The following is a 24,262-nucleotide window of genomic DNA, read 5'->3' on the forward strand; positions in this document are numbered from 1 at the left end:
ACTTGTTGCTTTAGTTGTCAAACCTCTGATTACAAGGTATTAATGGTGGATTCCACCTTGATCCGCACATATGAGATTGACTTCAATGAATACATCTGCAATTTGTCCCGCAAGTGCTTCCCTGGAGCCCTATATGACCGCTGAGAGAGCCGTTCTTGATGGTTTCGCTTCTTGCTTCAGTGGCTGTTTCTGGCAAGGAGGCCTAACCATGCTGTGTCATCCTATGTGGCGGCTGGTGGTGTACTGTTAATTGTGTTAGCCTGGGCCTGGCTCTGAGATCAGTCCATCCTTATGCCAGCAGCAACGCCGTGGGCTCGCATGACCAAGTTAGTCCAAGGTGTAGGGGACCAGCACCCCGATTTGCTGGGGGCCAATTAGAGACCCTAGGAACCCAGGTGTGCTAGGGCAAGCAGCACACTGGAGAGTTACTCAGTAATCAGGCCACCAACAGCGGGCTCTCCACTGGTCCACAGCGGGACGTCCACAAGGGCTAGTCCCACCAAATGCAGATCCCAGGGTCTGTGCTAGGTTGGGGTGCACCCCCTGGGGAGCAGGTGCCTTCTGGCCCCCATCAACAATCCAGCCCCCAGCTGACCCTGGACATGCCAGACACCCCCTGTCTTCTGGCCCCCACAGCTGGCAGTTAGTTCATGGGTGGCACCGCCACAGCCAACCAAGTGCCTAGGCACCCCTACACCAGTCACTGGGAGGGAGGGCCTACCAGCAGGACTTGTAATGCCCCATGGAGTTCCTCTTCTCTTCACATGGGGGAGGGGCACACCGCACCAGGCCAGCACTTTACTGACTGCTGGCACAGTGGTCCAATGCTTCCCAGGCAGCCACTAGTATCCTTGGCAGCTAGGGGAGGCACTACACCACCCTTCACCCTTCCTTGGGGTCCACTCTGACCGAGAAGGGCGCTGGTGTAATCCTCGTGGAGGTCCAGATCCACCAACCTCTGCAGCCTCTCAGAGGCGGACTGCACCCGGCTGCACAGAGCCTCATGGCCTGCTCACTGCACCCTGTTCTGCAGGTCCAGAGTATTGATGTGCCAGGCATCAGGCACAGCAATCTCAAGCGGGTCAGCGGTGTATAGATGGGGACTCATCCAGCTGGAAGCTGGAAGCCAGCAAACCTTATGGTAGAAGTTGGGGTATGGGCCGGCGAACTAAAGCCCACTTTCTCAAGTAGGCCCAACACCTCTTGGGCTCTGATGATGGCAGAGGACAGACCTAGCCAAGCAGAGCCCTCCGGGCCACAACTCCAGCACATGCAGGAGTAAACCCTGGAGAAACACAGTATGGGTGGGGTGTAATTGAGCAGGATAAATGAAGGATTGATCGGTGTGGAGACGGAGTTGTCTAGGAGCATGTCCTGTTGTTCATCCTCCTTGGCCATGCCCCAAGCACTGCCAAAAGTCTGAAGTAGAGTGCAGTTCCTAAGACAGAGGGAGGGATGGCAGCTCTGACTCTGAGTTATTACCTGGCGGCGCAGCTGCATTGGGTAAAAAATAAGTTGCAGGACACAGAAAATGAGCCTCAGCCCACACCTACATTCTGAAAATTGGTAAGAATGCTATTTGACGCAAAAGCGGCACAAACCTACAAAATACAGTTGTATTTTGTAAGTTTGCACCACTTTTGCGTCAAAAAATGATGCAATTGCGGCACTAAAAAAAAAGTATAAATCAGGCCCTAAGTGCTGCAGGCCCACTGGTAACATTTGATTTGTAAGACCTGGTCCATCTCCCACAACCTATGCACCATCTTTGCTGTCTTGCATCACTTGGACCCGTTTTCCAGCTGTCGCTGTTTGAATCCACAAGGCCTTTGACTCCTTGGAGTGGCTGTACCTCTTCCTCCTACTTGCACCCATGGGACTGAGCTCCCGATTTATATGTTGAATACAGCTACTCTATAGCCTCCCCACCAACCACGTGCGACTCAATAGTATGTTATTGGAGCCTTTTCTGGTCACCCATGGAACACAGCAAAGATGCCCACTCTGGCCTGCCCTTCTTGCTGTGGTGATGGAGACCTTAGCAGCACAGCTGAGTCATTATCATGCATTGGTTTCACCTCCAGAGGGCTGGTGGTGTTGACGTACGCCGATGGTATTACCCTCTATATTCACAAACTGCAGGAGAACCTTACACCGCTGACCCGCAATATAGTATAGGTTTTCAGGTATGCACATTAACTAGTCCAAATCGGTCCTGCTTCCGTTAATTGACAGCTCTTTGCCTTTCCCCACTGAATATCCATTCGAATGGGTGACGGAGCCGGTGTGATATCTGGGAACCCGGCTCAGCCAAGACCTGGACAAGCTCTAGACAAAGTCCACACTTGATCCCAATTGCCGCTTTCCATTGTGGGCACATTGCCATGGTGAAAATGGTTAGACTGCCCAAATTTGTATACCTCTTCCTCAATTTACCTATCCTGCTCACTAACCACTTCCTGTGCCGACTGCGCTCGCAACCTATTGCACTAACCTGGGCGGGCAAGCAGCCCTAAGTTTTGTGGGGGATTCTGACTATGCCTCCATCTCAGGGTGTCATCTGCAACCCTGACACGTTGCTATATGCCCTTTGCTCCCAGGCTCAATATTCACTATACTGGCTGTACCCGACAACATTCCAACCGCACATAGCCATAGAGGCAGATCGCACTGCACCATGGCCCAGCCACCACTTTTTACCTACCCTACAAACCACTGAGGGCCCGAGATTGACATGGGAAATGTGAGCCATAGGCTTGGGAAGTCCTAAGAAAATGTGCTAACCTCCCTCACCTTTATGCCCCATCTATCCCCCTCAGTCGCAATCCCATACGTCCGCCCTTCCGGTGCTAAAATGATCGCTCGTGCAAGAAACTTGGGGTGCTTCTCTGACCCGGAGGATCAGTTTATGCCGCCGGTTGCTGCCTCTGACACCTCTCGCCTCTCAACCTTAGAGACACTACTATATCACCAGCTCAGCACAGCATGCTGCTCACTCCTTGCCACCTTCCCAGCACCACCTCCACCACTACCCACGCTAGAACACATTCTTATGACCCCCCTCACCACGCAAGCTGATTACCCGACTGTATTCTGTAATGCATACCTCTGCCCCAGCTGTAAAACCTGCCACCAGGACTGCTTGGGCGTTAGATATCAATCCCCCCTTCACCAATGCTCAGTGGCACTACTGCTGCAGCCAGACAGAGACCCTTTCCCCCAACTACTGACTGAGACTGATACACTTCAAATTCTTACATAGGTTACATCGCACACCTACGCTACTGTATGCCATGGGACTCACTGAGGATGCAAGATGCCTTGGTTGTGTGTTCCATCAAGCCACCTTTGTGCACCTAGCTTGGGTCTACCAGAAGGTGGCTGAGTTGTCAACAAAGATTTTGTCTACCATACATGCTATCACTGGCCACCTCCTCCCCCAAACTCCATTGGTGGCCTTCCTATGGTATGTTGAAGATACCCTGTCAAGTGACCATCGCCTAATTGCCATGCTTCTCCTCCTTGCTAAGCGTAGGATTGCCCTACACTGGGGACATCACCAGCTCCCACTCATCCAGCTTGGTTGTGTGATGCGACATATTGCCTGGAACAATTAGAAAATTATTGGGAGCTAATGCCCTCTAGATCACAGCCAAAAGACATTGGGGAACCTATTCTCACATACTTGCGCACTGATGCTCCCCCATCTTTTTCCCCTCTGGGACACACTTGTGTTAATAATACCCTCCTCCCGATCATATCTTGCTTTGCTCCTCTACTCCATGACGTACTACAACAATGTTATCTCATTAACGTGACTGTTATACGACTGTGGACCTATCAACTCCATTTCCTACCCACTCTTAGTCTGGATGGCTGGGCAGATAGCCCTGGCACAACGCCATGACTCCCCTGACACTGCCTACATACTAGGATGTGGCTAATTGATATGTCTGTGACTCAATAATGTACTGCAGAGATACCATGCTCTCTCCCCTCCCTACCTCTCACCCCACCTTCCCTCCTTCCCTGATTCCAGATGCAGCTGTTATATTGTTCTTTGGTCTTTATAAATGCCAATAAAGAAATAATTTTAAAAAATTGCAGACCCTGGGTATATAGTATATTACTCTACAAGGGGCTTACAAGTGAATTAAATATGCCAGTCAGATTTAGGCCAACCAGACCAAATTTAGGGGATTGAGCACAAGCACTTTAGCACATGTTCAGCAGTGGTAAAGTGCACAAATTCCTAAGGCCAAAAAGGCTTTGGTGACCCTGTAGAGAGTGCTATTTACAACAATCTGATTGATAGACTACTGGATATAGCTTCCTAAAACAGTCTGGTAATCTCCAAAGGGCTCAGAATCAGGCAGCCAGACCTGTTGTGAATCTGAGTCAATGTGATCATATCACATTTACCCTTTCATTACACTGGCTCCCTCTGAAGAGAAAGATGGCATATTTATTGCATCATATGTTAGTGCTCTTCAAAGAGGTGTGTCTTTATTTTTTTTCACATATTGAAGAAGGCCAGGACATTCTGTCTGCAGGAAAATTAAGTCTTCTATGAGAGCAGACCTGCCGGCTCAGCCCTTTGGCAAAACCGATGCTGATGAAAATGCCATCAGAAGGCTATCCGATTTTGGTCATTTTGGTAAGTGTTATTGTTGGACTTTTTTTGCTTATGCAGGGTCATCCTCAATCTTTTTGCCTCCTGCCTCCTATTTTTTCTGACCTGTTGCTGTTGGCTTTTGAACTCTGAGCACTTTACCACTGCTAACCAGTGTAAAGTGCATATGCTCTCTCTGTAAAATGTGTATGTGATTGGTTTATCCATGATTGGCATATTTGATTTACTAGTAAGTCCCTAGTAAAATGCACTAGAGGTGCCAGGGCCTGTAAATCAAATGCTACTAGTGGGCCTGCAGCACTGGTTGTGCCACCCACACAAGTAGCTCTGTAATCATGTCGCAGACCTGCCACTGCAGTATTTGTGTGTGCAGTTTTAACTGTAAATTCGACTTGGCAAGTGTACCCACTTGCCAGGCCTAAACCTTCCCTTTTCTTACAGGTAAGACACCCCTAAGGTAGGCCCTAGGTAGCCCCAAGGGCAGGGTGCAGTGTATGGTTAAGGTAGGGCCAATAGTAATGCGTTTTATATGTCCTGGCAGTGAAATATTGCTAAATTTGTTTTTCACTGTTGCAAGGCCTGTCCCTTTCATAGGTTAACATGGGGGCTACCTTTAAATCTGATTAAAGTGTAGATTCCCTTTGGGAGCGGATGGACATGTGGAGTTTGGGGTCTCTGAGCTCACAATTTAAAAATACATCTTTTAGTAAAGTTGATTTGAAGATTGTGCATTTAAAAATGCCACTTTTAGAAAGTGAGCATTTTCTTGCTTAAACCATTCTGTGACTCTGCCATGTTTGTGGATTCCCTGTCTGGGTCAGTTTGACAGTTGGGTTGTTTTTCTCCTCACACCAGACAGTGACACAAAGGGAGCTGGTGTGTAACCTGCATTTCCTGATTAGCCATCTCTGCTAGGAGGGAGGGGTGGAGTGGTCACTCTCATCTGAAAGGACTATGCCTGCCTCTGACAATGCAGGCTCCAACCCCCTGGTGTGTGTCTGAGGCCTTGCCTGGGCAAGGCAGGAGTTCACAAGTAGGTGTGAGTCCCCTTTGAAGAAAGGTGACTTCAAAGACTAAAATGGGTATAAGAAGGGCACCCAAATCTACAGACTTTAGAAACACTTCTGGAACCAAGAGGAACCTCTGCCTGGAGAAGAGCTGATAGCTGAGGAAGAAGTGCTGCCCTGCCTGTGACTGTGCTTTGTGGAGCTTTCCTGCAGTGCTGCTTCTGCCAGAGTAAGAGGGCAAAGACTGGACTTTGTGTGCCTTCCATCTTGTGAAGAAATCTCCAAGGGCTTGATTTAGAGCTTGCCTCCTGTTGTTTGAAGTCTCAGGGACAGCAAAGACTTCTCTCTGCCAGCACCTGGAGTCTCTGGAGAGACTCCTGCTCTGACAAGTGGTGCCCTATCCAGTCCCTGGGCCCTTGAAAGGAAAGCTGGTGGAAATCCAAGGATATCGACTTCGGATGACTCCGGACCGACGCCGCTGCTGAATCCGGTAACGCCGCCTGCACCTGACGCAGTGACCTTCGCTGGAACGTGACGCTCTTCGCAGGCCCGATGCCGCAGCAGCCCCGCTGAAGTCCACGGCTCCGTGGAAGTCGCCGCACCCCGTCGTGACCGACGCCGCTCGAAGCGCGTGGATTCAACGTTTCGCACAGACGCCGCGATCCCCGACTTCGCGTCTCAGCTTGTTTTCACTCTTCACCAAAGGTACTGTACTTGGGAGTCTACACGACTCCGTGTCCGGTGCCGCTGGTGTTGGCTTGTTTGGAACGACTCCGTCACTACGCCGTGTTAACATCTCATCGAAGCATTTTTGTTTCTAAGCACTATTTGTGAGTTTAATTTCTACAAATTCATAACTTGACTTGTGTATGTCGGATTTTTGCCGTTTTGGTCTTGTTTTGTTTAGATAAATATTTCCTATTTTTCTAAACTGGTGTTGTGTCATTTTGTAGTGCTTTCATTAATTTACTGTGTGTGTTGGTACAAATACTTTACACCAAGCGCTCTGAAGTTAAGCCTACTGCTCTGCCAAGCTACCAACGGGGTAAGCAGGGGTTAGCTGAGGGTGATTCTCTTTTACCCTGACTAGAGTGAGGGTCCTTGCTTGAACAGGGGTTAACCTGACTGTCAACCAAAGACCCCATTTTTAACAGTTATATTTGTCTGGGATAAAGACCAGCCTGAAAGTATAGCCATTGAAATGCCTTAGAAAGGTCTTTCTGTCTTATGTAGACCCTCCAGCAGCATCTCCATTGGCATCCACTGGTGGGGTTACATTTTCAGGATTTACGTACGTGTCTAAAGGTCTTCAATGGCAGCATGGCATGCCTTATTTGCTGACAATGATTTCTGTTCCCCAGAGCAGCCACCATCATATATGCAGGATCTGTTTTTATAGAAGAAATGGCCGTAGGGCAACTTGAACAACTTGAATGAGACAATGCAACTGTGTGTGGTGTGGCAAAGAACAATCACACAGGAACCAGGCTTCCTGACCTTAAAAGACACCCACATAATCACCCATAATAGTTTACAACACTTAACATCAACCCATTAACAGCTTTTTTTAACTCAAAACAGCTCAAAGGGGCTAATAAAAATGGTGGGTGTTGCTATTTATATATATATAAATGCAACTTAGCATAAGATGTTTGATCTTATATTACCAAACAGGGAATGCATTTAGTTACATTAACATTTTTTTTGTAAACTGCTCTTTTGTTTCTCATTAATACCATATTCTGAGAGGTGATGTGAGTGGAAATGTCATCTCAGGAGAAAATATTTTTGATTATAACCATAGACAAATCTAATACTGTGCCCTTGCCTTATTATACTGGTTGCAGTGGCGTAACGAAACTTGAGGGGGGCCCCCACCCAATCAGGAGCTCTCAGGCAGGTGCCCACTGCCTGTGCACAGTGGAGTGTGCTGAGGAGGCCTGTGGAGCTTGGGGCCCCGCACACTACGGGAGCTAATGCGCCTTTGTTACACCGGTGATTGATTGGGCAAACACGGCGAGTTCCACCAAACTGACTGTCCGCCCACTTTATTTTGAATTGGTAGGGTTTTTATGTTTCCAACAACCATGCCCCTGCTGGCTCTCTTGTCGGAAAACCTACACCAGGGGTCTTTAAAGTGGGAGGTGGGCCCCCACTTGGTGGGCCTCACATGATTCCAGAGGGGCGACAGCCTCTGGCCAAGAGAAGCATTATGTTGATAACAGGGCTTTGTTTTAAGCTGAAAAAATGAGCACCAGTAAACCACTCTGTAATGGCCATCACTAACGTGTTCTGTCATTTATATCCAAGCTGGAAGTATGTGTCAAAAGGGAAGGGACTCCAAATACCCTTCAAAACCCCCAACCCCAATTATCACACTGTGGATATTTTTACTTATTAATAAGGACTACCTGATCAGAGTAGCATGTTTGGCATCATGTGTTTGATAGCAATTTTAGTAATATAATTTAACTGCAATGTTTTAGTGAGTCTATACATAGATAAATATTGGCAATTTAATAAAATAATTGTGAAAATTTTGGAAGGAGGTCCAATGATTTTTTTTCCACTGTGGAAGAAGATTGCCCTACACCAATGGCCCAAAAGAATTGGGGCTGATAGTGTAGATGCATCAGACCGTTTGTTCCATTAAGAGGGGGTGGTTTGATGTACTTTTTTCAAATCGGAACAACCAGGTTCCCAAACTGAAAAAAGTGAAAAATGCCCCTTACACTCAGAGTGAAATAACTCCCATGGTGCCCAGGTCATTAATCAATCAGATAATGATCTCCAGTTCCCTGGTAGACAGCGGCCCCCGGTAATTCTGGATCCTCACATAAGTCTTCAGTCTGGAAGAAAAACGTAGAAAAGGTGGATTTAGGTATCTGAACACCAAGCCAGTCCAGGTAACTTAGACAGCAAAACATAGGTTGTATTTAAACCAATATATCACATCCCTGTCCCTTCGCCTGTACTGGAGCACATTGGGCAGTCCAGGGCCAATGCAGCCTCCCTTGCATAATGGTTCAAGGATGCCTGTGTTGCATGTAGGTTTGTTTGTTTGCAGGAAGGGGCACATTCTGGCACAAAAGCAATCCTCTGTGGCTTTTTTCTTCCTTCTATGTATGCTGCAGAATGCTGCACACATAGAAAGAGGGAAAATGGGGAAAAATTATATTTCTCCTCGTTACACCTCACCTGGGAAGGCGTACGTTTTTGGCACATTCCCAGGTTTACCTGTTCTTGTAAATCTGGGAATGCATCAAAATCTATGGATGTTGCATGGGAACACAAACACAACACCTATGGAAATCCCTCCCTGGTGTAGAGTAATGCAATGCAGTGATTTGTGCTCCGTTACAGTACTCGAGATTTGTGAAGCCACGCAGGTCCACGCAAGGTGGCCTTGTGTGGCTCCAATAATCTCATTTTTTTGTTGTGTGACTCTTACACCACACTGTGTGGTGCAAGAGCAACGCAAAGGGGCTCATTAAGATGCCCAAAAGTGTTTTGGGGCCTTCAGGTTTGTTTTTCACATTGTTAGTGTGGGCACAAAAAGCCAGGATTCACGGATTGTGTCATATATAAAATGGGCTAGGTTCCATGTAGACATGGCACTGTGAAAGATAAAATGCGATAGCAGACATAACTCTTGTTCTAAAATTATGAGAAATATTTGTGTCATTTTCGAGGGGCCTGATTAAATTTTTTCATATGAAGGAAAGTGCAGTATTTAAATATTTGACAACCATTGCTCTAAAGATTTACTGTTAGTAACTTAATTATTTGAAAATGTACTTGCCTGTGGTCCATGTGCAAAATACCCCTTGCACAAGCAAGTGCCACAAGGTATCTACCCCTCATTTTCATGTTTTTTTTCTTACAACTGATTATGGTTGGATGCACGTGCACTCTTAAGTCAAGTTAGCTGTTTAAACATAAGCTTGTGAGAAATGATTCATACAAGAAGGAGGACCTATTAAGGTTCAAATTCATAAGCCTCTACGCTCTATAGATAATATGGTCCAAATTTTCTAAAGTTTTGTATGAATGTTTGTGTGACGCAAAGCAGTCCTAAGTGAAGCAAACGGGCATGGTTATCTAATGGACATTTTAAAGGCTCATGGATGCGGCTCAAATGTATGCTGCATAACACATAACCCTGCTGTAAGTTGTGTAAATTTGGGCCCAGGCTTTTATCTGCTTATTTACACAACCATCACTTCTTTGTTCATCTATTTTGTAAAATGCAAAGCCATTCTATTTTGTGATAGATGTTCTGTTCTGTTCTGTTGTATCCATCTTGTAGGTGCCATTGTTGGAGCTGTTGTTGGATCTATTGCTGGTGTGACTGTTCTAGGTATAGTAGGAGCTGTTCTGTGGAAAAGAAGAAGGTGAATTTCAAACCTAATTTCTAGCCCTAGAAAACTGCATGCAGTCGTTTAAATATTTTTGATATGTTACTGATGTATTATCACATCATCCATAACTGCAGCTTAAAAATTTTATAAATGTTCACTTTCTGAAGCAAAGTCTGATTCCAAGAATCCACATGACATGATAACTTTTCAACAATTCTGCCTTCTGAACTATATTGCTAACGTTAATATCTAGTGAGTAAATAGGGATATAAAAATAGGACCGGCAAAGTCGTCAACACTTTCTTGCCCTCCACTCTTAAGTTATGCTTCAATAAAGCCAGTTTCCTCTTTGCAGCAAACATCTCATCAATAGCCTCTCAATATGTTTCAAATGCTTCTCCCTAATCCTCCCACAGCATAATGGGTTCCCCTGGGGCTAACAAAAACAGGGGTGGAGGCGCCACTGATTGCATGGTGTATAAATGCCAACCAAAACTAAAATACTCTAGCAGAACACTAAAAGAGATAGAAACTGTTGGTAACAATTGTCCCTTTTTTAACAAAACAAACTTACATAAGAAAAGTGGTCACCATTGTCTAATGGATTCTAAAATACTAAAGTAACATAATAAAAGTAGTTACAAATGATCTTTCCTTAGAAGGTTCTTGCTTCTTTAAAAACCTTCCAAGGGTTGGCCAGTAAGAACCTGCCTTTGACCAGATAATCACTGATCTCCCCAAAAGCCAGTGGAATAGTTCCTTGCATTAATTGTTACTTTATGACTCCTTAGAGGTTTTAGGGAACCTAAAATCAGTTTGTTTCACTTTGGGATCTCTGTGCTGGTAAGTAGTGTCTTATTCAGGGACATCTTGAGCATTTTGGGGGCTATGGGCCAAACATATTTTGGGGACCCTTGTTTGGTACAGCTTTTAATTTATGATGCAATTTCAGCTCTTTCATGCCCTTTTTGGGCGGGACTCTGACAAGACACAGGCACACTTCGAAATTCTAAATGTGTTTCAATCTAACAATCAAGGATAGTGACTTCTTCTTTCAATCGTGCAACATAGCAGCAGCTCACTAATATTACTGCAAAAAATATGCTTGACACCCTCCCATTTCTCATATGTTTTTAACTAAAACTTGTTTATGGAAGTTGTATGAAACATAAACACATTTCTCTGCAAAATGTCTGTAAAAGACTATCACACATCACCCACATTAAAATGTAATTCAAAGAAAATAGAATTTAAAACTATCTGTTTAAGAATTATTCAAGGTCATTAGGGCAAGACTCTCTGCAGAACAGAACTGACTCTATCAGGGGGGCCGCCTACAAGACTAGGGCCCTGGGTCAGGGCTCCCTTTTGCCCATTCCTTAAAACTTCTCTGGTCTGATTCATTTTAAATCGAAGAGAAGGGGTGATTCAGAGTGGGGACTGTAGTGTCGCACCCTTGATGGAACAGGAATGTGAGCACTACTATTACTGATATGTCAAGAGGGGTGTTGCGGACACAACCCCTCTCCTTTTACTGTATTGTAGCATGGCCCAAAGGTCGTTTAGTTGAAGCGCTCGAACAAAAGTTAACCGCGCGTGTCTCGTTATTCACACGCATCGCAGCATCGTGCATCAACACACGACATTGGCGACAAGGAAGTCACCACCCACCTGCATTTGGCGAGGCAGACGATCGTTGCTCCTGCAACCCTGCGGTGCTCGTGCCTCAGCCGTATCTGCTGCTTGCCCCAAGCGTCTGAAGACTGGGGTGGTGCCTCGGTCCTCGGCGACCGCACCTTCTGCTGGGAAGGAGTGTCAGGCCACGCCCCTATACTTGCTTCTCAGCATGTCCAGGGGAAGAGGCTGCCTTTCACCGCAGGCCAGCTGGCCACCCCCTCATGAATCCTCAGCAATGGCCCACAAGCCTAGTTCAGGAACTTTCGTAAAGGAACACAGGCCTGTTTCATTAAAGGCTGTGTGGTGGCTAGCCATGCCCCTAGGCCTGTCTTAAAGGCACTGCTTCCAAGCCACCTCCGCGCATCAAAAAATTTATGCTACAGTTGCAAGAATACAACAGCAAGGTGGAGTATCACCCTGGGACAGGTAACTTGGCGGATTATCTCTCAAGACACCCCAGACCTGCCACCCCCGCTGAAAAAGGTGAAGCCTTAGAGACCGAAGAGTACATGAAGTATGTGCCAGAGAGGTCCCAGCCTCTGCCCATCTCGATGGAAACTATAAGGCAAGCTACCGAGGGGGATGACAACCTCCAGCGAGTGGTGCAAGCAGTGAAGAATAATGCTTGGCATGCTGGACAGAAACAGTGGCGGTTTCTCACTCCTGAAGCACGGTTGACCATGGAAGGGCTATACAGAGTTCGACAAGAATTGACATTCAGTGATGATGGATGCCTTCTCGGAGGTCACCGGTTAGTGATCCCTTCCAGTGTCGCTAACCGAGTAGTTCAGCTAGCCCATGCTGGCCACCAAGGAATGGTAAAGACCAAGAGCCGACTAAGTACAGAAGTGTGGGTCCCGATGATGGATGAGAGGGTCGAAGAGTCGGTACGTTTCTGCCATTGGTGTCAAGCGACTTGAGAACCTAATGTGCCTGTCCTAATAGAGACAGAGAAACGACCTCACAAGCCTTGGGTATCAGTTAGTCTTGATTTTGGAAGCTTACCCAACGGAAATCATATGATGGTAATGATTGACGACTATTCTCGCTACCCGGAAGTGGAAATAGTCAGAAACCTGACAGCAGCCGAAGGGATCCAGAAGATGGAGAAGGTGTTTGCCAATCAGGGCTGGTCAAAGAGGTTAGGTAGGACTGACAATGGACCGCCATTTCATGGAAATTAATTTGCTGAATACTTGGGGTCGTTGGGCATCAAACACTGAAAGATTACACCCCAATGGCCTCAAGCCAAAGGAGAGGTTGAAAGATTTATGGGAACTTTGAATAAAGTGGTCCGTATTGCAGTAGCCAAAAGCGAAACACCGGAGAGAGCAGTGTAGTCTTTTCTCCGTGATTATCGCATGTCCCCACACTCCAGAACCTGAGTGGCTCCTAGTCACCTGTCGATGGGCTGAGTGATGACAGATGTCATACCACATCATGAGTCTTGGAAGCCCATCCCTTATGAATGAAGACCGAGAATATTCTAAGAGGAAGCGATCTAATGAGATGGCGAGCCGTCACCGGTGATCACGTCCGTCGAATATCCGTGTTGGAGATTGTGTACTGGTTCGAGATAGGTTCCCTGGTAGCAAATTTCATTTGCCATTTGAGGATAAACCCTGGACAGTTACTAGGCGCCAAGGATCCCTAGTGGTGGCGGAAAGAGGATCGGAGCAGATTGCTCGGAATATATCCTGGTTTAAAAAGTTTCAATCTCCTAGGGTGACACCTGGTGACGACTTAGAAAAGGATCCCCTTATGGCAGAACCTGAGGAGGCTATGGATGATAATGAACCCGAGAATTCTCTGACTGAAAATGACTCGATTGGTGACGACCAGGCACCATCGAGGCCGGACAATACGCCAGTCATAAGCCAAGCTGAGGTGCTATCACCTAAAGGTCAAGCGCCCCAGTCACGATATTGGTTGAGAAGCAGCCCAACACCTTCTACTAGGCTGCGAGATTATTTGATATAAATCAGTGACAATTGTGAATTATGTTGTTGTTTCAGAATTCGTTTGTTTTGTTTTTTTTGTTGTAATTTTGGGAGGGATGTAGTGTCGCACCCGTGACGGAACGGGAATGCGGGCACTACCATTGAGGATATGTCAAGAAGGGTGTTGCGGACGCATTCCTTCTCCTTTTACTGTATTGTAGCGTTGCCCAAGGGTCACGTGGGATAAGTAATAAAATGAGGCTCAGACGGGAGGTGTGGTCAGGTTATGATAGGAACTACAAAGAGAACACCACGACCTTTAGTCTGAAGCGCTCGAACAAAAGTTAACGACGTGTGTCTCATTATTCACACGCATCGCAGCATCGTGCATCAAGACACGACAGGGACACACACTGGCAGTGTGCGTACATGACGTTAGCAAATGTGCAGAGCTTTGACACACTCAGAGCAGTCGTGCTCGGGAGTCTGCATTCACAGCTCATGCTGTGAGCATGAGCGGATGCTCCAGCAAATCATAAGGCAGTAAGGAGTACCTCCCACATTATTTAGTCTCTCTAACATCCTCTTACCAATGACACAGTGATACAGTGGGCGGGTTCTCAATTAATGGGCGTCCGACGCAGTTAAAACTGCGGGATACTGTTAATAACAAGAGCACCACTCAGATCATGCACCGCTTGCCCCTGTAATTTTCAAGTCGGGCTGGTCCAGTCCTTTCCTCTAGCCTCTCCCCACTGAGGCAAAGTCAGATTCCAATCATCCACAGGACACACTGGTATAGTTAAAAGGCTTATTCCCAGTTGTAATGTATCACCAGCCCAGGCAAGCCCAAACTCCAGCTGCTCACACCAGAAGCCTCACCCAACATTCTCTCTTCCCCACATTCTACACACGGCTTCTAATATACAAGCAATACAACACTTTCCAATAATTGCGACACTCAGTGGGGCACAGATGTTTTAACAGACAGACTTCCAAACTCATCACAAACATTTCCAACAATATGATGTGACAGATACATCTAAACCAAATTATGTGGTTTATGTCACACATGTCATCTAAAGATAGTGAAGGAGGGTTAATGCAAAGCGTGAGAAAGTTTCACTCTTGTCATTCGTTAGCCTCTCAACAGCAAATAAGAGACTGCTAAGGGGCAGAGGGTGAGACAAGGCATCAACCAGGTCATGTCATCAGAGGGGCAAAGGTGTAACATCCACAAACCCTGACGTTTTAGTGAATTTTTAGTGAATGAAAGTTTTCGAATTATAGACATTTGTTGTTCTTTAACAGATCATAACATCAGTTACACAATGGTTTTAAGTAGTGCTTACTTCTGCATAGTCAGCATTTCTGCTTCCTGCCTGTGAGCAGATATTGGCATGCTTGCAATGAGGTTCTACAATAGAAACCTGGGTACAATTTCTATTCAAGCATGCTTTTGTCTCAGATGTCCAGATCCCATTTACACTTTGATTGCAGTAACTTTCAAGCTGCCCCTTCCCATGATCAGCAAGAATCTTAGTTGGACTGACTCCTTCTTATTAAATATTCCCAGTTCTATGGAACTGTCAAACTGATAAAAAATAGAAGTAAAATTACATTATGGGTTTGGTGCCCTGTGCAGAACAGACGTTGACTGGTCCTGACACCTCCTGCAGAAGGTTCCTATGGGCTGGGCTTCCTCCTTAATTATTTATGTTGTGATCCACATGTGCATGCCTCTGGTAGGCAGCAGTGATTAATGGAAGATGTTCTCTATCCAACTTGGAGGAAGTGGATGTTTGCTCCAAAGCTTCATATCTGCCTAATTTGTCTTATTGTTAAGGCTGTGCAAACTGTTAAGGAACCAAGCTGGATATTATGGGCTCAGGGCGATCCACCCTTGAAAGGTCAAGACAAATCATAACAAACAAGGGGAATGGTGTACAGGTACAGATAAACATATTCTAGAAAAAGTAGGCACAGACATGATAACGGAGCAGAGAAACATGGAAGACTACCATGAGCTGTACAGTGGCAGGAAACGTTACCTGGGAAAAAACATTTAGTTACTATTGGGGATGTACACATTTGAGGCTCAGAATATAGAAAGTCAAAGTCTTAATGCAGATTCTTCTTGTAGATTGTCATTGTGAAATCCGCCTGTGTCGGAGATTGCATAAGTACTTCTGTATGTATACGCTAGTGCACAAAAGGATTGTACTTAAACATGCACAACAAGCCTGTATGGAACAGCTGGGATCAAACCAGAGATTCCTACGAAAATAGCAATCTAACACCATTACAATGCAGGCACTCAAGACTGCAAGTAACACAGGACAAAAGATGGGAATTGCCTTCTGGAACCAGGAGCCATTCCCTGTGTAAAGGGGACCGTTATTTACAAGTGAGGGCAAAGTAGTACATCTACCAAAACACAAAGAGGCAGACAGGCAGGCATGAATACAAGGCAACAGAGAAAATTGTTCCAAGTAAACATGCACAGGTAAGTTGGAAGACACAGGAAGACAGGCATTCGACTACTAAAACAATCATTTGGATAAAGTGGGCTCAGGATGAAAAAACACAGTGCGAGAATTCATCGCTGACTGATCTCTTAGGTTCACTTGGGTTCACAGGTATAATTCCCAGAGGAGAACCATATTAGAAGCACAACAATTGTTTATACTCTTGTGTGCTCTCGAGGTTCTGCTGTTCATAAACTCACTGCCAATTGAAGAAAAGGCAGCAGGGTGTCTGAAGATGGAATGTAGGCAAATATGGAGTGTCTTTATTAGATGTAGATATTTTTTGTTCTTGGTGAAAGCAATGGGTACATCAGTAAACGATAGCTCTGTAAATCAGAACCTGAATTAGGGTGTGCATTAGAAGCCTAACTCAGTCAGGATTAGTTGTTTTGTTTGCGACTGTGTCCAACTTCAGAAGGAGAATGGAATTCCAAAGCTGGGTCTAAGGCAAGTTCTGAAACACAAGGAGATGTGAAAGGTCCAAAGCAGTGACTGCCTTATTAGAATATTAAGAAGCATCTAGACCAAAATTACTGGGACTGTGAAGGAAAAACTGATCCACTGTAGATCTTGCAGCAGCAGCAGTAGTCACACATGTAGAAGTAGGATTTTTCTCGAGCCAAAATATGCTCTATGTTCAAGTTTGTCATTTGCTCTATAGTTTTTTCTTCATCTTTCTCTCTGGTTCAGGCTTATAGTCTAATATTATTGAATAGGAGGCTTGGTACGAAACACAATAAATATGGATTGGTCAAAGGAGACCACTTGTACGAAAATAATTTTTGGCATTCATAGAAGTGTAATCATTATAAAGATACTCTATGCAAATTCTAATCTGTAGAAGTGGACCACATACTTTGACTCTGTGGAACGAAGGGCGCTAACAAGAATTACAGTTAAATACATGAGACTGTCCTCAATGAGTCCAATTGAAAACAACGTGGAGAGCTAAAAAAGTAGCAATATCAGATTCTAATAAATTTCATTAGACCATATGTAATTCAAGAGAAAGTGTGAGGCAGGGATTACCCACTGCAATCCAGGAACCAATCACTGTACACATGGAATAGATGTATACACAGGTGAGGTCAAAAAAGCACATTTACCAAAACACTAACAGTCAAAGTGAGCAAACGTCAAGCACGGGGAGATTTCCCCCAGTAAAAACTTATGTGAGACCGAAGAATTAGGAATGCAAATATGGGTCTAGAGAGACAAAAAGTGAAAGCTGAATACCAAAAAGAACACAAGTATCCTAAAGGCAGGGGAACAAGATGGGAATGAAAGCAGGGGAAAACAGAATTAACTAGGATGTAAAACACACCAGCAGCTGATTAGTTGCTATATCTGATTGCAGGCTAAAGACAACACGAGAGAAAAGCAAAATGCAACACAGGGCTCAGGAAAATCTAAAGCAAGATGCGCAGGAAGAGGCTACATACCCTGGCATTACGAGGCATGAATTGGTTAGCAAACAGGCAACAAGATCTCCCGGTATGCAAAGCTCATCAAAAAATTCTTGAACAAGAACGTTTAGCACTGACAACTCAAAAGCAGATGCACCCAGCTGCAAGCTCATCGTGGAGTAACATGATTGGGCTGCACAAAACGAGTTGCACGTGTTTGTGTCATTCCGATGTTTCGCAAAAGAGAGAATCTAGACTGTAAAATATACAAACTAGCACCATTGAAAGAACTGGGAATTTTCAGGTTTTTCATGATATTGGGCCGTGCATTCTGTGTGAAATGTAGAGCATGTAAAAAATGTAGTTTCTAATTTCCCCAAGATCAAACGGTGATGGTTTGTAGACTGCAGTTTGCTCGTGCTCATCATCTCTCAAAGGCAAAGAGACAGAGCAGCAGTATGGAGATGCCACCTAAATGAAAGCCTCTTAAGTCAGCTCAGTTTTCCTGTGGATGTCTTTTTGTGGTGCACCAAATCATGGAAGGTGACTTTATTTCATATCCGCACCTGATAACAATCTAACAAATTTGATTGATTTACACATGATATATGCGGTGTAGCCTCACTAAAGTGCTGGTGAAGATACTCAATATGTGTGGCCCGTAAGCTTCTGCAGATGTTTCTGCAAAGGGTTTCATCTGGTCGAGAACAGATAATGGGCGTTTGCTTTTAACGCAATCATTCTTTTCTGAAAGCTTTCTGTTTAGCAACAGAATCATGGGCCAATATGAGAAAGGTGCCCAATATAGAACCTTAATCTCCCATATATTTTACTTTCCAGTTAGGCCTCAAAAATAACATTTTTGAGTAATCTGTTCATTGCTTTGAATAACCTGGTCGACCTCTTTGACTATAAAGTGTGTCCTAGGATGGAAAGTGACCATGACTCATTTATTTCAAATTTAAACTGTAGAGCACTGCGAACCAAATGGCCCACCCTTTCTGGGCATTGAAAAAAGAATAATTAACATGCATTGCTATAGTCAGCTATTGATTTAGACTTGGTGTTAGTTTCGCTTGAAAATGAAAGGATGCTTGTACTTGAAACCATGTTAAATACAAAGACAGAGTTGAATGGCTAAGATTCCTATGAGCATCTTTGTAGCAGTTTGTTAGCCCTACTGTTTATTTAAGGTGCCTGTTATTCTCTTCAAATGGCACTTCTGTATGTTTTAGCAAAGAATGCTATATCTGTATTAAATAAAGCGATTGTGCATGACCTAGCCTCAGAAAGCAGTTAAGTGACATTATTTGGGTAAGGAAAGTAGGAAAGGCTATTGTGATGAAGATTCATTTTCCAATTTAATAAAATATTAATTGCCTCTGTTTAAATAATAAACGTGTTGATATCTTGGATTTTAGTCTAGCAGTCTCTGCATGCCATACTTTGTGAATATATCTGTGTAATCAAAACAAGTTCAATAATAAATTTGGCAACCAGTCTATATTTCAGGCTTTTGATGTCCATAAATTCAAATGCTTGTGTCGCTAGGGTTTTAGCCAATTGTAAGGTTTTAATTTTAATAGAAAATTAAAATTGATAGATCCATATTCTTATAGCAGCTCATGATGTTACTCCATTAAGCCAACACTTCCTCAAGATTTCTATTAAATATATTGAAGATCTAGGAAAATTAAAATAAATTGTGTGGTGCGTATCTATATGGGCAGAACTAGTTCGTAACTACAGTATATTGTTTCTGAAACATCTTATGGATTTGGAGAAATTTACACTTCCATGGTTAAACATGTTAACTTGCTTCTTTTTATTTGGGGCAACATTTTTGTAAAAAGTAATTTATTGTTGATCTCAATTACTTTACTACTTGAAAGTAAGGTCTTGTATGAGTGAATAAATTACATCTGGACCTTACTTTGAAAATCAAAATTACCCTGATCACTTATACTTCAACAACTCAAGGAATTTAAATTGTAGTTTCAAACGGATTGTGCTTACTTTATTTTAGGCTTAGTCTCATGCTAGAAACAATCTTAACCTTGCAGGAAATTGGACAAAAAAATGTCCTCACATGATCGATGATGCACTTGTACTTTTATGGGTATTGATACTTTGAAGCCCTTCTGGTTTTCTGATCACTATTATATATCAGCCTGGACGATACAATATACTCAGGTTTGCAGAGAGAAAACCAATGCCACTACTGCCATTCAATCTAGAGAATCTGAATACATTGGGAAAGATCAGGAGAACTCGGAGCCCTTCAACTCATTTGATCCCAAATCAGGAGTAATTATCTTGTTTTGACTCCTACGCCAAGAAATAAGTCAGGCATGCACTTCCATAGAACTGCTCCTTTATTTGGAGTAATGGTACATCTTTTATAGGCTTCAATAAGAATTCTAGGAGTGCTCAAGAACATCTACAACAGGGGCATTACAAAGGCCCTTGCAGCCCCCGCAGTGTGGGGTCCCCCGAGCTCCAGGGGCCCCCTTAGCTCATTATACTGCATGGGTGGCAGTCCAGGGGGATGAGGGTCCCCTATAGGTACTTTGCAGAGGGGGCTCTTTAAGTTTTGTTATGCCACTGATCTACAACAATTGTAGATTCCCAGGAGTATTCTAGTACAGTATGTGTATGTAAGTTATTCATCTGAATAGAATATAGTGTAAATCAGAAGTAAATGTGCTTTTTTTTTGTTCCCCACAGATATAATAGTTTTCCCCCAGAGATACCTCTTCTTGTTCACCACCATTAATTTCCACCTTCAAAACACAGTTACTTTTGACAAAAGTTGGTTTGCATACATTTTTAGGGGGAGAAACCACCTACATTAAGTACATATGTACACAGACACCTATGAGTCTGTCTGCTCACTTTTTCTTTAGCAGATAGGATCAAACAGAGATGCCTATAATAAAATTGTGACTACAGAAAGTGAATAATACTGAGAACTTTGTGTTTGCGAAATGTAAAATTCCACTTGTCAGTTTTTATAATTCAGGGTTGGCACTTGACAATTTGAAAGTGGAAATTTACGTTTGTTCAGATATGCAAAGTGCTTTGTGAATCAGGCCCACAGGTCTCAAAGGCTGTCCACTAAAGTTCAATGAATCTGCACCTTCTGACTCTATGACAAAGTCTTTTCGGGTGACTCAGTGGATATATGAATCAACTCAAGGGATCTGGGCTTGACCTCATAGCTGCAGTAAATAAACATCTGTTATTCAGGGTCAAGATGCCTAAAGAATGCATGATGCACTTCACAAATCCACATGTTAAACTAAATCTAAACTTTCTCGGGACCTACATGCCTCCCAAAAACTAGTTAACAATAGCATGGTTGGACTAATTACAATATTATTGACAGCTTTGTCTCTTGAAGTTACCAATACAAGGGGGAGTTAAGGAGCATTAAAACTGGTACTCTGAGGGTCCCTTTAGTAATCAGGAGTTTCTGTGGGAATATGTAATTCTGGTCCCAGCTCCTCATTTTTCCTCAGCAGGTCGAGTCTCTGGATGAAGCACCGTAGATCTGTGGTGTTCTTTTGGATCATATGACCAGATTCAGCTAGTAACACCCATTGCTGGTCGAATCAGGATTACTGGGGCCATCATAATGAGGCCCAGAGAGTCTACATTCAACAAAAACCTCTAGATCCTGTTCACTCAATGGATGTGCATTGAATCATAACTAAGCCACAGAATATACTTTGATTGCTAAAAGGTCTAAACAGTTGCAATAAGTAGCCTTTTTAATAGAGCACTAATACTTAAAGTTTTATGTAAGAATACAATCATTTTTCACAGATACTGAGTCCTTGGGATTAAGCATGTGAAACTGTCCAGCTCTTCTGGTGTCCCATCCTCTCTTTACTTTATATATACCCAAACCCTAAGCCATACCCTGAAAGGTAAACTTAACCACACAAGGGTTCAGCAATACTGTAGCCTGCAGATCATTGGTACAACCTTAACTAGCTATAATGTTCAGGTAAAAATGTCTGTGACAAGAAATGCTTTTAAACTCACCTCCATATAACACCCCCTAAATCCACCTCACACGACTCCACGCACTGGCATCAATACTGTGCACCAAAGAAGAAGTAGTGAATTGTTGCCTACACAGGCTTATAATTATATGTTTACAATAGTTAGGAGTCCAATTTTATTGGAGGAAATCTAGATCAATGGAATCATTCCACCATTCAGGCAAAACAGAAGACAGCAATGTTGATGAACAAACAACTTTCCCACAAAACTTGGAAAATTGATAAAAACTGATTGGGTGTAACAGCCATCAGGTTGTAGCCAGAAAGGTACTCAAAGGAACCCTAATCACATCCCTAAGTATCTTTGCAGCTTCTTCAACCCAAGAGTGTCATTGCAAGGGAAAACCTGAGATAATTAACCAGAGTTTCCACCCCCCTTTAAAACCTGCAACTGATTAGTAAAAAAAAAATATAAATATTTAAATTGTAGAGCGATAACTACATATGACATCTTGTGTTAGACTCGCCAGCAAGCCTATCCTTAGCTGGAAAAATGTAAATGTTCCAGTGCACACAAATTCATCCAATCAAATAAATGTCACAAAATAGAACAAAGCATAAATAGCACTTAACGTGGTATGTTATTGATATTTTCTAAACCGTTTATTTACAGAAATTATTTTTTAGCTAATATAGCCAGAGCTATTCTACCAGTTGACAATTCTGGACAACAATATGCACCACAGTATAGGATCAATTACACCTTTTTCATACAAAGCAGAACACATATTTCAAGATATGAGACCTTATAAAAAGACAACCAGGATCTCTTCATTAACTGCTACTGCCCCCTCTTATTTGTCAAAGACATCCATATCTACAGATGGGATCCTGCTTCATCCGATTGAAGAACTAACCAGTGAAAACCCACCCTGTGGATCTGATGGACTCTGAAGGCGCTTTCTTCTAACATGAGCTTTTTAAGCCATTTTTACTTATGCTTCAGTGAAGTTGTCATAAGCCTGTAAATCCCATTAAAAAAATGTCCATCACTAGGCTTCCAGTTGAGTGAACTAAGTTCTAAGAAATCAACTACATTTCAATATTATTTTTCCACTGCATCAAACCTACATGCATAGACCTACCTGGTCCACTCTCAGACCAGTCTGTATTTAACAAATGATTACTCTGTGGATGCTTAGAAGAATTTATCAACATTTCTTTATTCCTATAAACTTCAAAGGGACCCCATGGATACTTCCTATAATAAGAGTAAATAGACTAAGCCTATAGAAGGCTAAACTTGTTTATAATCTGATGTCTACTGTTCACCCTCAAAATGTCTTAAGGGATTTTAAACACCTTTATAGCAGCTGTGGGAAACTGGGTTGTTGGTTAACTGGGGTGGGAGCCCCGGTCAAGCAGCATCCACAATCACTCTCAGGGTGTAGCACAAGCCAACCCTAAATTATCCTGCGCCCAACCCTTTGGTAGCTTGCCACAGAGAAGTCAGGCTTAATTCAGAGACAATGTGCAAAGTACTTGCGCAACAGTTTAGACAGTAAAAAAGTGAAAAATGCCACACACAAAGGTCCCACACCAACTTAAAAAAAGAAATATTTTAAATAAATAATATGAGACCAAATCGACACAAATCCAATCAGTAGAACCAGAGACATACATTTTTAAAGGTTTCAGTGAAAATAGCGCCAAAGAGCAAAAAGTGGCAACTGTGGATGTCTGGCCGCACCAGAGTGGGACAAAGTCACACTTTTAGGCCGACCATGATGGAACGTCGAAGATGTGTCTCACAGCCGAAGCGTTGCATTGGATCCAAGATCAGGTAAGGTTGCGATGTGAGGACCTGCGTCATCATTGAGGATCCCATCAACGGGGATTGTAATGTGAAGCGCAGCATCAAGGATGCATTTTGGCAGCTACATTGGTCCTGAGGAGTTTCGAGGCTGTGATGGGGAGTGCATCATTGTCAAAGATGCCTTCTATGAAGGATGTGAGGGCTTGCGCTGAGGATGTGTCACACAGCAGCAGCTTCTATGAGACGGCAGTCTGTGATGGAGGTCTTTGTGATGTTGAAGATCCATGCAGCGATGGATCAGTTCAGTCTTCCGTTCCTAAGGCTTCCCAGGAGGCCGGCCAACTAGCCCTTGGAGTCTCTCTGGGGTCTTGGGATCCACAGATGCAGGTCCAGTCCTCCGCACCCAGGCAAGAAAGCAGCCGGCAGCAGGTCAGCACAGCAGGCCAGTAGTCCACTAGAGCAGCAGTCCAGCAGAGTGGCAGTCCTTTCAGCAGCATGCCAGTCCTTCTTCATAGCAGACTGTCCACAGGTCCAGAAGTGTATTAAAGAGTTGGTGTCTGAGGTCCAATATTTATACCCAGTTAAGCCTTTGAAGTGAGGAGGATGCCCTCCCTTCCTTGTCCTGGCTCCAGACTAAATTCGGTGGGGATGCAGCCTTTTTTGTGGAGGAAGGACAAAGCCTATTCATGTGTAAGTGTGGCTGTGCCCAGCTCCTCCCTCCAATATTGCCAGTGATGGCAGTTCCAGGCACACCTAAGCTCCCTACTGCGTGTGGCTGTCTAGGAGGAATAAACTCAGCCCAACTGTGAACTACACCTAGTTGTGTGACCCAGAGAGAGGCTCTGGGATTTCTCATTACAATTGCAAAGACACGAAACATGATC

At 43.9% G+C, this 24,262-nt stretch overlaps 1 protein-coding gene across 1 annotated transcript in view; it reads left to right on the forward strand.

Annotated features, from left to right (window-relative positions):
• Window positions 1-24,262, forward strand: part of LOC138283517 (uncharacterized) — a 471,678-nt gene that overhangs the window by 307,602 nt on the left and 139,814 nt on the right. The window contains exon 62 of the mRNA XM_069221456.1: window positions 9,950-10,034. Within this exon, the coding sequence (XP_069077557.1) occupies window positions 9,950-10,034 (85 nt within the window). The remainder of the gene's footprint in view (window positions 1-9,949; window positions 10,035-24,262) is intronic.

The sequence above is a fragment of the Pleurodeles waltl genome, chromosome 3_1 (genome assembly GCF_031143425.1).
Source record: "Pleurodeles waltl isolate 20211129_DDA chromosome 3_1, aPleWal1.hap1.20221129, whole genome shotgun sequence".
Classification (NCBI taxonomy): domain Eukaryota; kingdom Metazoa; phylum Chordata; class Amphibia; order Caudata; family Salamandridae; genus Pleurodeles; species Pleurodeles waltl.